The following is a 17074-nucleotide window of genomic DNA, read 5'->3' as shown; positions in this document are numbered from 1 at the left end:
GCACCTTAGTATATAGATATATATGTATGATGTGTTTATGTTGACAGATTATAAACAACTATAAGCTTTATAAACTATCAACTATATTAAAACAATTAAACGCTTATATGTTTCATTGCATAATCAATGATTACGATTGTGTATTAAGAAAATCATATTGATTTTTATTGATTTTTATCAAAAGATACATAACATCATTTGATATAAGGTAATTGCAGTAAAATATATCAACACTTTAAGTGTTCGAAAGTGTTTCATTTTGAATATAGTTTTTAATAAAAATATTTAAATGGTAAAATAAATCATCTGATTGTTGTCTTCAAATGGTATCTTTTGAGAGTTTGTTTTTTTTTAATGAAACTACCGCATTATGATTTATTAGGTGAACAGTTCCATTTTGTTTTATTTCTTGTATTCAACGAGTGAAAGACTCTAAACAAAAATCTCGAAATATTGACTATTTTGTCAGTGCCCCCCCCCCCACATAAAGTGTTCATTAAACTTTTACAACATACTTGTATGGATGGTAAATAAAATATTAGTTAATTCACAATAATTAAAATTACATTTCATAATTTATTTACTACCACGTGACGTCAAAAAAACCGTACACGTATTCGAAACTTTTCAGAATCTGTTAATAATAATGATTTAATGACAAATATGTACATACTTAACTTGTCACATTAAACTTCGAATAGAAAACTTAATTCACATTTATGTACAGATGTAACATCAGACTCTTAGAATCCGAGTATGAATTATTTTGTTTAAGTAAAATAGGTATGACAAATACATTTACATAAATGTTAATAACCATACATGTCAGAACAGTTTCGTTGAAGTATAAATAGCACCCACTCAATAAGCATCATGTACCTACTTAAATATCGTAGAATTATTGTAGTGATATTCTTGTTGTTAAAATATTACAGTATGGCGGTAAACAATAAATTATAAACACTTAATACGGGAATAATTAAAAGTTATGATTTTATTTCGAAACTACGAATTAAAAGTTATAAATTATATTTTTTCTTTCGTGTATTTTAATAACAGTTTAACTGCATTTAAACATCATAAAAAAAGTTTTTTATTCCAATGCTATGCTAATAAAATGGAATTTTGAATTGTTTTTATTCTTGACATCGTCCGTGGGGAGTTCACTGCCGTATTAAAATTATGAATGCGTTTTACAATGAATAAAAATCTCTACATTACAATAACACCGAATATTTTTTGATACCGCTGGCATTGCCGAAAGCTGGTGATTATATATATATTTTTTTTATAAGCCGCTCAAGTAAAATATATTATTTTTTTTATCGATTTATCAGTTTTTCGCAGATTTGTTTTTACTCAGTCGAGGCGGATAAGAGAGCTTCGCCCGTGGACAAAATTTTGGGAAAATAAGAGAAAGTTTGTTTTAATATTTATATTTATATATTTATTATATATTATTGTATATATATTTATTTGGCCGAGAAAGTGGTTAAGGGACTGGCGATGACAGCTTCTTGGCTAAAAACCAGTCCTCCTTCCCAAGTTCATTTATGGCTTTGCCAAAATACCCTCGGTCATGTTTTTAATCGACCTCACACCACCATAGGAATATTAAGTAAGCTCAAGCCCGCCCGACTGTCCTGTTTAATTATTGAAGCCAAGAATATTTTATTAATATTTTCGTCGCTTCAGATTCAGTCAAGTTTGAGAGAGAGAGAGAGAGAGATACGTCGTTACTATACCGACTCCATTGTTTGTTCTTTTTATTTACCATCCGACGTCTTCGCCCTCGTTTGGGGTAGCATCATAACAATATCGTAAAAATAAAAAAATAAAATAATATGAAATACTCTAAGAGTCTAGAACGTCAATATGATGTTTAAAAAAAATATATTCTTTACTTTGTCGTCACTGAGTACAGCACTTTGATTTACAGCTTGTAATATACATAATTCAGCCTATAGGTATATTATTTGTGTACAAACGTATACATAACGTGTCCCAGAAGTCCCGCATATCACTCTAATAATCTTGGTGACAAATAAATATTATGATAATATTTAACGGTGATTTTTGAATTTTTCAGTAAAAAGATGACAATTTTCAAATTTCGGTATACCTTTGAGAAACCGGGATTTAAATATTTTCCATATGCCACGGCATCATAGAGATATTCTAATCGTGTGATATTGGAATTATGAAACTCAACACGTTTATATATTTATATACATGTTTTCTAAAATCGTTAACATCTCAGTTAATAGCTCACGCATATCTATATTCTATATATTATAGTATGGTAGGTATATCGTATATATTTATATGGCTTGATGAAACCTACACCATTTGAGGACAACGATTGTTAATATTATGTTTTCTTGTATCATAGACTTAAAGTTTGATTTTGGCGGTAAATCTGTACTTTAATATGTAACTGTGGTTTTTCCAACAGTTATCCATAAGATATTAATTATGACGTTAGATTACGATTTTCGTAACACGGAAAAACTGACATTTAAATATTTTGATGTGTCACGGCCCCTCAGATATAATATACTTAGGGTGTGAAACCTTGTTTTACCTAGGCTTTTAAAGCATACTATGTTTATATACTATTTTCATATATAAGTATATTTGTGAGATCGTTAACATCCATAGCTCATACATATCTTTGTAGGTTGATGACATCTAAACCACTTAACGACAATAATTGTTGGTAATATTATTTTTATCTATATTTTATTTTAGTTATAGCTAGAGAGTTTGATACTATATTTGGCATACTTTTCACTCAGTTATTCATATTATTTAGTTTCTTATCAACGTCGAGTCATTATTATAACTAGTTAGTCACAAAATATAATAATAATATATGTTTTGGTATCTCATCACGCCTTTCTTTTTTATGGAACCTAACACCAATGCAATGCTTGAAATAGGTAAAACTCTATTATTAGAATTATGGCGTATTTTACAATTTGTACGAATTTCTGACTCGGTTATTTCTTGGCCGTTATATCGTGAATATCTATATATACCTGTTCCCGGTGAAAATCTGAACCACAAACGTATACTTTGTGCGAAATAAAGTCCCGAACAATATCGGAAACCTTTAGAAATTGGCTTTTGGCCATAGACAATACAATAAACGTATGCCATTTATATACGTTTTCGTACACATATATGCAATATTATTATCTTATCTAACATATTATTTATATTCTACACACTAAAAAGAACGTGTTGACGCGTATTCACCCTTGGATTTGTGCTAAATATTATTATGTTAACATATATCTATACTTAGTGTCCCGATAAATTGGTGACTAGATCTTTTACCATTAAAATGTATTATGTAATTTTAAATACTTAGTTGACTATCCCAAAATATTATCACGATAAAACCGAAGCTAATAAAATGTCATACTATTAGTCTCTGTGTACCGAACGCAATAAAACGCAAATAACCACTAACAACAATGATGACAGTCGTATTTTTTTCACTCTAGTCCGTTTGTTGATTAGAGGTGTGTAAATAATAATTTTAACAAACGGTAAAATAAATAACATGGTGGATTTGTTTTTAATTTAACATTATGTTATTATAATTATTAATTATTATACATTATATTTAATAGAATCTTAACTTATAGGTTTAGATATTTAATTTAAATTGTAATTTTGTTTTAACGTACATTTACTTTAATTAGGTTAGGGGTCGAATCCAATGGATTGAAGATTACTATTAATCATAATTATCATTACACATTATATACATAAATGATATATGCCTTACAATGCTTTATTAGATTATTCTTACTGTCGTGTTGATAAGAGTTTCTCTGAAATAGTCACTTACATTCTGTATGCACTTTGTTCACTCAATATTTAAAAATAGTTCACTTTTCTCATAAATATTTTAAACAATTTAAACATTTAAAGTCGTTCTCTTTAACACGAATGCTGTACTGAATATTATATTACATAATAATATTATGCATAGCAGTCTACTCGTATACATTTTTCAATGCACTCCAAATTCCAACGCAAATCATTCAAATATTAATAATATAAGATATATATAAACATAAATACGCATCTATACAATAAAAACGACATACAACTGCGTGCCCACACACACAGATACATACGTGACGTATTTTTTAAAAGCCTTTGTGCTGCATTATTTTGATATAATCACAGTTGTCGATGGAAACATTTCCTATAGTTTGCCTTGAATTTAATCAAATGAAGCGTGTCGCGTGGCTTTTATACGAATACGACTGCATATACCTAATGGGCGTGTCTGGCGGTATGTGACTGAATGTAGTATTATGAAAGTAAACTTAGTCGAGTTACTAGGTGTCTCGCTGTGATTAAGTCTCGTGAACTACACATATTACCTGGTATCAGGTATCGTCCCCACCGTAGTGCATATTATATGATACACGTAGAATAATACTACGCTTAATACGCGTGTGACGGTATGTTTTCTACGAGGAGTCTGCGCCGTGACAGAGGACGTAAAAAGAAACATCACCCCCGCACCAGTGGTCGCAGACCGGAAAACAAAAGGTATGCCGACTTCTGATTTTCACCCTCGGTCGTGGATTTCGCAACTCTTATCTTATGCGCATGTGACTCTGTATGTGTGTGAGTGTGTGTAGGTGTGTGTGTGCGTGTGTGTGTCGCTAGAGTGATTGTGGCGTTGAGGGTGGTAAACTGTAAAGTTCCTCGTCACGCGCGGTATAATCCCGGTACAGCAAAACTGCAGACAAACGACGACGGGATGTTGTAGTATACGACAGACGATAAAACCCCCCAGGGATGTTTCTCGTGTTCGCTTTTTGCATCTGGTTTGGTTTTATTACAGTCTTGCGGCGCGGTTAATAATAACGCACAATATACCACATGGCTTCCGCGATATTCTCCGTCCACCGGAGATGGCGGCATACATCGTCTTGGGACTTATGCATATAGCTGTTTGTAGTTGCCACCACGATTTTCTTAACAATTTCTTAGCCGCAATAAAAAATGAGTGGTAATCGTGCTTGGACTCCGGTGTGTAGGTATTATAATAGTTTCGTTTAAATAGCTCGGAAACTATAAACGCTTAAAAGCGCCGATGCAAAAGCGCGAGTGGGGGAGAGGAGAAAAACAGCATTAATGAGCCGTTGTACTGACAGTATATCTCATAATATTCCTTTTCTTAAAAAAGCCTACAACAGCAGCATTATGTTGACGTTGTCATCTCAATATTAATAATATAAATATTTTTTTTTTTAAAGTTTGACCGTTTGAACTCTCTAGAATCAAAAATGTCGGGTCCACTGTAAAAATAGCTGTGTTATTATAACATATTTCATACTGGGGTACAGTTAATGTACCTAAATTGCCTATTCAATGCACCGTCTTACTATTTTAGTTTATAAAAATAAAATCGTCAGTACGACAGTACGATTGAAACGTGAGCCGATCGCTATTGGATGATTACCATTTACGCGCTTACACTTTTTTTTTATCTAAAACAGCAGTATAAGTATTTATGTATTAATATTGATTATATCATGATTTTGTTTTACTTTTTCTGTTGACTAAAATTAAATATTTAACATTATTAAATTCGTAAAATTGATTAAAATATAATATTGTTCAGTGTTCTCGACGAGGGATTAATATATTTTCTTTTTCTGCAGGTGATATGGTAATAACTAGTGACAAATATCAGACAAACAGCACGACCAAGTCTATATTCGAGGACCAGATGGTGTTGACCATAAGATCGGTTGAGAAATACGACTTGGGATCATACAGATGCATAGCAAAGAATTCTCTCGGCGAAGTGGAGAGCAATATCAGATTATATGGTAAGTGAATCTTCGTTGTCCGACAATCAAAGTCTTTGTCGACGACTTGGGAGAAATGGCAACAGTAAATAAAAACAAGGAATAGCTGACAAGTATATAGCCGTCTGGTGGTATGAAGTTGGGGGTGGGACGTGCATTACCGTTTACTCTCGGAAACTCATCCGTTAGCTCTGAGATGACGAAAAAAATCATTTTTCTGCGTTACCTACTGTATGAATAAACGACCTGCGTCCTGTTGCACGAAAACTTTTGGGTCGTCCGGCACCCCGTTTAATCAAATACCATCGAGAAGTCTCTGCAGCTATCTATTACACGTATCCTTCGTTGTTTTTTTAGACAAATAACACGATGTGATATTATAATATAGCCACTTTCCGTGTTCAGGGTGTTATTAAAAGTTTAACCATGACTAATAATATTGTGAAATTTATATTCAAGTTTCATTACGGAAATGATGTGCAGACCTTGTGGTGCAGTCCTCTAGGGGCTAAAAACGGGTTGTACAGGAAATATTAGAAAAAGAGATCTTCCTGGAGGTGTGTCCTAAAATAATACTAGAATAATGTTAGCTGTGCTTTCAAAAGAAAAACAGTATGACCTGAATGAATCCCGAACTAAAAATTATTTTTATATTGCACAGCTCATGTGCGTCCCAGTTTAAACGAATTGAATTTCTCAGGGTTCACCATGAACAGGTAAACATTGGATTACACTTCAAAAACTTATTTTGCGATGTCATTTTTAAAAATGTTAGAATTTGATTTTCAATAGTCTCGTCAATTTAAAATTTTAATTTTCTTTTAATATTTTTAATGATATCACACATTTCTGAGAAAGTTTTTGATTGGTTCTTATATATGTATATCTACACGAAATCAATTTTCTATGATTCGAATTTTCATTTCTTCATTCTTGTGTAATATATACAACTTATCAATAATTACAATTTTTTTTGGTTTACCGATCTTAAGTAATAAAGTATTTAATTAAGATATTGAATTAGCATAATGTATTTATTTGAATTATTTTTTATGTACTCATCTTAAAACGAATGTGTGTTCGGGTGAAATGAATACAATTATGAATTAAAGATACAATTAGACGGATCCTTTGGGGTCTACTAAAAAAATATTAGCGACAACAATACGGGGTCACTTCAGCAATTAAAAAGGTACAATTTTGAAAACGGGACCCACTAGGATGACGCCCTAAAAAAACTGATATCAGTATTTAACTGGTAGGTATCTACGTATATAAATTCAGTCAATTATATTAGTTAGTTCTTACGCTATTACACTATGTGTACTTTTTTATTTAAAAAATTCTACAATCTGTACATATTATCTGGTACAATAAGTATATTAAGTGATTCGATTTATTTATTTATTTACATTAAAAAGTCTTAAAGGCGTAGGGGGAAAACTATCTAGAGGTGGCACTTCAACGCGAATTTTTGTGCTACAGTGTTATTATTAAATTAGGTGTCAATAGTCAATACCATTGTCACATGAGAATTCTGAGGATGAAATTTGGGAAGAATAAAGATTAAAGTTTTTTATGAGGTTATGAATGCACTAATTACTGTGGGTTTGAAGATTTCGAGTGTTTTTATTATTTTGGGAATGTGTGAATCGTCTAAGATATATTATGTAGAATAAGAGTCTGAGTGTTTAATTTTATAATATTTATATCTGTATGTACATAATTTGTATCTGTATTATTTTTTATTTATTTGTATAGGTACCATAATATATCCATATGGGTTTGAGTAAAAGGTTGTAAATATACATTTTAGTCTTAAGAATGATTTTTGAATATTTACGTAGGATATGCCGGAGTTCATAAAATAGTTTATTTAATGAACTGAGTCAGCTTGGCTGAAAGAAACACTTTGATTATCAGCCAACACTGTACTCGAAAAAAGATAGTGATTAGTTTTAAACATCGTTTGGGTTAGGCTGTTCTCATAGTACTTGCTAACTTTATAAATCGTCAAACACCGTGTCTTGTTTTCGTTCTCAGAGATACGGGGCTTAAACGAGAAAGAAGACGACGACAACGGTGATCTGTCAGATCTCTATCCGGAATCATACACGGAGACTCACCACGCCTATGGCGGTGGCGGTGGAGGCGGTGGAGGTGGCGGAAATGGAGTAGGTGACTACAGGAACCGGACCAAGCACAGACACCACACGGACGCAAATCCACCCACACCCAGCCCAAGTGCATCCACCCGATTGGTTCCACCGTTCTACCGGACTTTTGAGTACCTCTGACATACGGTTCCCGTCTGGTAAGCGCGAGTGGAGCGACTACCAGACGAGCGTGGTGCACGTGGTTCTTCCTAACCGGCGTTCGTCGACACTGATACGAATAAGCCGCAAGTACACTCTACTACCGCCAATGATCTATGAGATCGCGATAATAATAAAATATATAATATTATAATAAACAATAAAAACTTAAAAAACAATAATTATTTTAGACCCAAAATCCGCCTTTGTCAGAGCCGCGTTAAGTATCCCGCCTGACTACCTTGTACCTACTATATACATACCTGCATACTCGCCGAATTTCCAATGTACACAATTTAGACCACTTCCAGCAGAAATGCGTCGCTGTGTGTGACTAGATTGTTTAAAAATCCAAGTGCTCGGTGTCGAGATAATAACCGTGAAATCTTGCAGAGTTATTTATAATTATATATAAATATGCATACGAGGTGTGTTTAATAAAATACCCAAACAGAAATCTGTCTACATAGGTAAATCTATAACACAGTTGGTAATTTATTTATATAAAAATAATCAAGATACGATTTCCAGTGTGGGCTTATGAAATTAAAATCATTTCTCAATCCAGCATAGACCTATCGTATAAAATCGCAACCTCACGATAAATTATAAAATAAAGTAACAACCGAACAACTCGTGCGTAGGTATTAATTTTTGTCTGAAAATCAATCAAAAGAATGTTATGGAAACTTTTGAATTTATAATGTTGAATTTTGAAGATAATTCTTTAAGTCGTCCTTTAACTTTTTACTAGTTCAAGTTAATCCTGCCCCACATTTCGTGAAATCCCACCATATTCACCTGTCTTGGACCACTACTGAGTCTTTTTATTATTCCCAAAACTAAAACTACTCTCTCAAAGGCTAAAGATTTTAAGAAGTTAACGAGACCGTTCGCAATGTGATGAGAGAGATTAAAGTTATAACTTTGGCGGAAACACAAAGGTCTCTTCAAAGGATTTGAGGACCGCGTTAGAAGCAATGTATTGAAGCTAAAATACAATATTAGTTTGAAGGCGACCCATTCAATTTGTAAGTTTCAAATACACAGAATAATAACATGTTTGTCCCCATGGGTATTTTTCGAACACATCTCGTGTGGCGTACGATGTCGGGGGATTTAGAACGTCTTTTTTTTTTTACGTTTTATGAGTTTTTCCGAAACACCTCGAAAATTGCCGACCCTTCAACGCCAACTACCTCCCGGCGTTATTATTTTAATATTACAACAATAATGTTATTTAGGCGCCTACGTCTCGAGAGCCTTAATGCAATTATTCCGGTCTCCAGACTCCCTGTTCCTCTTACACAGGTATGAATAACATAATATTATTATGTAATACTTTTAACAATTTATTGTCAATACTTATTATTACCATAATTATTATTATTATGACATATTGCTATTATTATTATTATTTGTATTATAATAATAATTATTATTATTAAGTGTATAATATTAAATTATAACTTAAATTAGAATGTATTATTATTAATACTTGAAGACAAATAATTGATATACGGTTGTTTGAAAAGAAAATATAAGATTACACAATTTCCATAAATTGTACTTCTCTGTTATATTTTTGGAATCCTTGTTATTGTTTTTGACCGCTGTGTAGAAATTACATGCGAATCAGCGAAGAATTCAAGATCACACTGTCGTCGTTAAAACCATAGCTTCGAAACGACTCGTCCACCCAATCATCCATAAAATGTATATAAAAATTAAAAATTTTAGCTAATGGTGGTTGCTTTTCATTAAGTATTTATGTTGCACTCATTAAAACTATAATGTTACTCTTTTTATTATAATATTATAGCCATCTGTAAAACCGCCAACATCAAAACGTGTGCGATAGCCATGTTAAAGACGCCATATTCCACTTTTATGACTCCGGCACTCGTTTCACACTATACATAACGGCGAACACGATAAAAAATAAACCTCATCGGTTTTTAAATATTTTTATTATAATATAATATTAAAAATCGTCAAGTAGCCCCCTGAATTGTAAAATTAAAGTATCAAGTAATCTCCACCACTCTTTAAGTTAAAGTATTATACTATTATTATAACTTATAAGTAATATCTATTTATAGATATATATATAATAGATTTATATCTATTAGAAATATCTATTTCCAGTTCATAAATAACATACATTATCTACCTATATTATCCTATTATTTTTCATTTACATTTAAATTTTTAATCAGGTTAGGTTAACATAGCTTATCTTAGTTCCAATCATGAAAATAATTCTCGGTGGACCACGGCTGAGCTGTATACTAAATTCTTTTTTTCTAAATATCATTTATGAAAATGAATACATATTTTATTATTTATTTATTTATTTCAATAATTATCATAGTGCATTAAAGCCCTTTGACGGTATATTTATATCTTGACTTCTTTCTATAGTATTAGGATTCTTTCTTTATTTACTGTAAGGGAGTTCAAATTTACTTAACAATACATGTTGCATAATAAATTGTTGATTTTTCATTTAAAAAATATAATACGTCAAGCGAAGAGGGCGAGAAATATTATTTTCCCCTCACTGTCAAATCTACAGTGCAATTTAACTCTGCATAAAAAAAATACATTACAATAGTATGGATACATTTAACATTTCGCGTTTCTTTTAAATTGGACTTTTACAGATAACAGTTTTTCCCAAAAGATCACTCCGGGCCTATTCATAGGAATCGCCAAATGTAATTCTCTCTGGGAAATCTTGATTGTGCGTTCCTTCTTCCACCATAGACCATATATGATGACTTGTTTGTTTCGATTTAATGTGGTTCGCAATTTGTTTTAAATCCTCCCATCGCGTCTTATCGTTACCAATCATTATTTTTCTAGACAAATTTTATTTACGCGAACCTTCAACGACGGAGCTGGCAATATAAACCATATGGTGTATTAGTACTCCGCAGAAGACAGTCGCCGTCGTTTGAGCAATTTAAAGATACTTTTCGCCCGAAGTAAGTACTCTTTTTACACTAATATTTGAACATTGTTTTATTCTTATGATATTCAATTTGAAACTATTTTAGTTCCTCGAAAGTACTTAATATTAAAGCACTCTCCTTAGCTACAGTACATAATCACCGTTCGGCGTTCGCTCGTACCTATATAATTTGTTATAATATTTTAATCTGATGTTTTAAAATGTATTTATACTCCATTTTTTTTTAAATAATCAAAACAAATCATTAAATATATTATGAAAAAATATATGAGAACACAGTTTAATATATTATAGATATTTAAAAAAATGTATAACATCAAAATGTAAATTTTAAATGATTTTTAATTCCAAGAATCACAGTACAATATGTCAAAGATTGTTTAGGTACTTTTACATCGAATATTAATTTTGGAAGCCCACGGTCACTCATATTTTGTTAGGTGATAATAAATTATTATTTAATATTTCTACCCAAAAAAAATTTAAATAATAAATTTTGTATGTCACGTAAATGAGTTTATTATCATTATTTTTTAAATATTCTAGTGTCGTAATTATTATTTGAATCTGTAAAATTTTTATTGAAATTATCAGAAAAATGTTCTTTTTTCAACTTTATGAAAAACATGTACTTATTCGGCATAGGAAAAAAGGTTTAGTCCTCTACTCAACACACGTCAGCTGGAGCTTTAGATTATATTCAACTTATATAGTAATGACAATGGCAAAATGCTGTTCTCCTCGTTATTGTTTGTATATATTATTGTTATTTGTTTTGTTATTGTTGTTATTATCAGTGTGAATTCGACACATGAAAGAATATATCGGGATTCCATAAAACGAGCTTAACCCTCATAAATTCAGTCACAATCTGAGCTTACTGTTAAATGAGATTTTCTAAAACGCACGACTCCGGAATTTCCATAAAACCAAATGAACGATTACGGAGTGAAAGCATTGGCATTTTCAATTGGGTTGTGTCTGAAAAAGCTTTCCACATACGATTGCGGGTACATATTCAATTCAAAGCCTAAGTACGGGATATTATCTTCTAAAACATACAAACGTGATTCTCATATAAACACCACACTTAAAATGAATAATACTGATCTCCGAACTTTTGCCCGTCTCCGCCAAACTGTGCACGATCCACTAATACGCAGACTGCTGTTGTTGTTTCTTTTATTATATTATTATATAAAAATACACTTCAAACCCCTTAAAATATAAAGTATTCAATTTATATTTACGTGAGTAGTTCGCAGTATCAGCACATATATATTATATATAACCTATATATACATCATGCCCCTCACAAAAATATTCCATTATCATACAGAACGTGATCGTTTGTTTTATAAATCATGTTTATATATACTATTTAGACTACCTGCGCGTAAGTCGTACGTATTGTGTTGTTACGAATTTCTTTGTTAGCGCACATTGCTAAATGTCTATAACATGTATTTTAAATATAATACACAGAGTGAATGCTATTGATGCGTTTAAGTTAAAATGTGTTAATCAATATTTAAAATGTCACGCCACGTAATTAGACTGCCATTAAAAAGTATCAAAGGCTCGAATAAGAATTAATATTATTACAGCTCCGCATTATGTAACGACACATTTTCCTTTCAAAACGCTCGTAATAAGGATGTCTTTGAAGTCGTTATAAAATTATGGAAATTGATCATAACGTCGTCAGTGCAACAAGAGCAGTAGACCAATCCCGTTTAGTGATATTTCAGAAAAAAACTTTAAGTTGTCGAAAACTATTAAATTTAATACTCGCACATCTCTCGAGGACTGCATTTAGTTTTATCGACCCGTCGTTAACACTTCGAGTGTAAACGTCGACGTCGTTTTGACAACAAGCCGCGCCACAGAACTCCACGAAACTGCAGGTGTTTTTCATTATCTGTTGATTGTTGGATATTATAGATTATAACAACAACTTTTTTTGTGAAAAACATCGTCTCAAGTTGCCGGTATGTCGTGTGTGCACAGGAACCAAAAGCTCCTCTCGAAAACGCACCTATACAGACGGTTATGTCGAACGACGACCTCAACTTAGGAACACATTACCTCATAATATGACATTAAAAAAATGATATCATCAATTAGATGCGTCATGACACACGGTCAGGTAACTTGAAACCAAATTCGCCTTTCGGAAGTTCTACATCCAGAATGATTCAAAATATTATGCTTAAATTATGTTTAATTTTAGAATTAAATGGTTTATTTATAATAAATTTATACAATATATATGCATAATATTTATAACAGGTAGGTATATAATATTATTTTTATGGTTGTGGAAATTTTTTTTGTTTCTTTTTTTGTACTACTGGAAATGGTTTTAACAAAATATCTGAAATATTATTTTGATAGGTATAAATCAACATGGTAATACTGCATTTGTATGATAAATTTCCAACTGAAGCAAAATGGAAAACGATAGAAACATAGTTTTAATCCTGACGAAGCCGTGTCAATCAGACAATGTTTGAATTTAGTCTCCGTGGATCGTTGAATCGATAATGAGCTGAGGCTATAGTGTAACTTAGGGACATCCGGGAGTCTGTCTGATTCGAAACACCGCCGTAATGTATGACGTTGGGGAACGTTTTTCGTGTATGTATACTTACTAATAATATTGTTTTTGTGTTTCATAATACATACTAATATAATGATTTCCGCGTGTTGTAGTTTATAATATTGCCGTTTGTATTGCTCCAGTAGTCGCACTAGTTGATCGTTTACTTTTAATTTCTATCTGAAACCTAGTTAAATCGTGGTATTTTGGTGGGCATTTATAATATAGGAGTGAGTATCGTCGAAATGTGTGCACATAATGTACGATAATCGACCAATATTGGTCCGGGGCTGCACTTATGCGGGTGTTTGAGAAATTATTGTAGTCGTTCTCGGGCCTACTTTATAGATCCTTCGTCTCGTCGAGCCTCGCAATCGACTATCGTACAAATGACTATTCAAACTGATGTGCATATTATTTTAGTTTATAAAGTACGTACACGCTCTGATACAGTCGTGGAAATAGGACTTCGGCCACCGAACGGTGATGGGGACCTGCAGTGTTCGCGGCGAAAACGTATAATATAAATCCCCCGCCGACCGTTGGCCGTATAATTGAAACTCGCTCGAATATGCGTCGGCTGATTCCTCCATGACAGGTGTATTCGACAATTCAATTAGACCGTCTCCCATCCAATTATAATTGTCAACCGCCGGCGCCATAATGAATGCGAAGACCACTCGTCATCCAATATTACGGCACCGACGGTGTTCGAGCCGTCGTCGTCGTCGTCGTCGTAGGCATACCCGCGTCTTATATAATAAATACAAATAATATTATTATAATATACCTGCCTGCCTTAGAATAACGACCGTCCTCCGAACCAAATTTTTCGATCGTCGTGGCTATCGAGAAAAAAATGATCTCGGCAGGCGCGTCGTTCGTCCCTCGCGAAGAAGAGCCGCCGAAAGTCGTCGCAGAGATGTCAAATCCGTGGCACACATGTGCCTAACCTGCACATACCTTATAATAATTATAGACAGTAAGTGTTTTACGCCAGGTATGGAACATAGATAGCGCTTTTCGGTGACATGAATGACTCGATGTATGGCGGTGCGAGGTAGCATGGTAAGACAGATGATTGTATTTTGTCGTCAAGACAGACTAAATCACTGCAAAATATTTGCACGGCGCTCGGAATGATGTCGTTATACACTGTTCTACTTCACAGAGACGACGAGACTCCGAGAATATAGGTAATATTCGAATAGTTACGGTTTTGAGACAAATTTAATAATCGGCAATATTATTACAACATTATATTGTAAGCGCATAATGGTGTGTTTTAAAAATTGTTTCGAAATCCGAATTTATGCTCTGATTAAATATCATTATGATATAAATGTAATTGTGATCGAATGGGGCTAATTTGATATTGTTTGGATTTCCGATGACGAGGATAAGAAGAGGTTTGAGCTAAGAGGTAAACAATTTACATACCCAACTTTAAAAATACGAGTCTTATAAAAAAAATATGACGTCTCAGCACGTTGTTTCAGTAATTTAGTTTTTAACGTCGCATAATTAAACTGCGTAGTTCTACCTCAGATGCGTGTTATAAATATTGGTTTTAATAATTTTGCAACGAATCAAAATCGACAATTTTAAGACTGTATACACACCTAATACCCTACTCTAATAGGATATGAATTATTATTTTATACAAAATAAATTTATTGTAAATATAATTTTTACGTGGTCTAGTGCGGTGCGATGTCTGGCCTCGGTTACAAACGTGTTCTGGGGTCAAGTATCAGCCGGCGTCACTAGTTCCCGGATGGGTGACCACCCGGTTATAGTGACAAGTCCTTGCCACTTATACACGTGTTCTAACCGACCAGTATTATTAGAGCTATTACCTAATTTCCCTTTTCCAATTTAAATAGATGAATATAGATATGCAGCAAAAACCGATTATATTGTTTTCATAATGAATTTCGAAAACTATTCATTTATTGACATTTGACAGTTTATGTTGTACAAACATCTAATTTATAGGTAGAAGGAAACAAAATAAGACGTGTGTATAAAAGAAAATTAATGTCAACTGTTAAGGTAATTACATTATCACAAGGTTAGGTGGTAAATATACGAATTGTGTATCGAAATATTCGAAAAATAAATCTGCAACTAAACATTTACATAAAAAAAACACCATAATGATTATTATTGTTATAGCCTGTAGGTAGTTTTTTTTTAGCAGGGTTATTTTTAAAAAATACGATGATGAGCTAAAAAATGTAATATTTTTATATTTACTGAAAGAAAAAAAATATTGGAATGCACCAAAGGGTCTTTTATTTTGGACAACAATACATTGTTTTAAATAGGTTATAAAATAATTAAGCTCCCACATTTCGAAAAATATTTCTGTTTTATAAAATATACACTACAATGGCTTTTTCCACTTTTAGTATTAACTTATAAGTAGTTTTCAAATACAATTAATTTAAAACCGTTCATGATAATATTATACAATAATAGGTTTGATACTTTTGTGTAATCACTAATCAGTGAATAAAATTAACTGCAAATAACATTCTTAGTGGATTAAAGTAGCTTTCAGGTACCAATACACATTTTTATATCAAATGTACTCGTCAATCGTATTGTTTTACTCCATAGTTACGGTTATAACACTACATGGCTGTCAACAACTAAACTTTGAATCTGCTATTTCCATTTAATTATAAATGTATCCTCACTCATAATATTGTTAATAGTGTATTATTTAAAATTACAAAATAATAGAATAATGTGAGAACGACTATGACGTTATGGTATGGGCATTCGCTCAAACTTATAGTCATATTATTTTCAACAATTACTCGGCTTGTACCCTACAAAGCATTACGTATACTGAACTATACTAAAACTAGGATCGCTGATAGCCATTTCAAAGAGCATTATCGTTGAAACAGTTTAATAGGTCAATATAAAAAAGCTCATGAATTATAAAATAAAAATTTTGGTAGTACGATACAAGCAGCGTTATGGAAAACGGTGGCCTAGAAAAATTGATATGTTTATAAAATCACAATGCATTAGTTTATCAGTTTCATACTTTCGTTTTGCATTAATCTCGATGTCCCCTATATAGCAGCATCCAATACGAACTATTGTAAATTTGATTTTCATACAACTTTGTTTTATTTTGAGTAATGCCTCCCTCAGTAGACGAATTCACACCTAAGACTATCCGACAACTGTCCAATCAATAATATCACTATCCAAACGCTATTCATAAATGCATTAAGGTATATATAAATTCTAATAGCTTTAGGCAAAAATTATAATAAGTATATTATGTAATGAGCAATACATAATTCAA

At 32.3% G+C, this 17074-nt stretch overlaps 1 protein-coding gene across 1 annotated transcript in view; it reads left to right on the top strand.

Moving 5' to 3' along the window:
• LOC111030670 (lachesin-like) overlaps positions 1 to 9403 on the top strand; it is an 89634-nt gene extending 80231 nt beyond the window's left edge. The window contains exons 8-9 of the mRNA XM_022310301.1: positions 5700 to 5870; positions 7893 to 9403. Coding sequence (XP_022165993.1) covers positions 5700 to 5870; positions 7893 to 8146 — 425 coding nt within the window. The 3' untranslated portion in view covers positions 8147 to 9403. The remainder of the gene's footprint in view (positions 1 to 5699; positions 5871 to 7892) is intronic.
• Positions 9404 to 17074: the final 7671 nt, after the last annotated feature.

Source organism: Myzus persicae, unplaced genomic scaffold (assembly GCF_001856785.1).
Source record: "Myzus persicae strain clone G006 unplaced genomic scaffold, MPER_G0061.0, whole genome shotgun sequence".
NCBI lineage: Eukaryota > Metazoa > Arthropoda > Insecta > Hemiptera > Aphididae > Myzus > Myzus persicae.
This window is presented reverse-complemented; position numbering and strand designations above follow the sequence as displayed.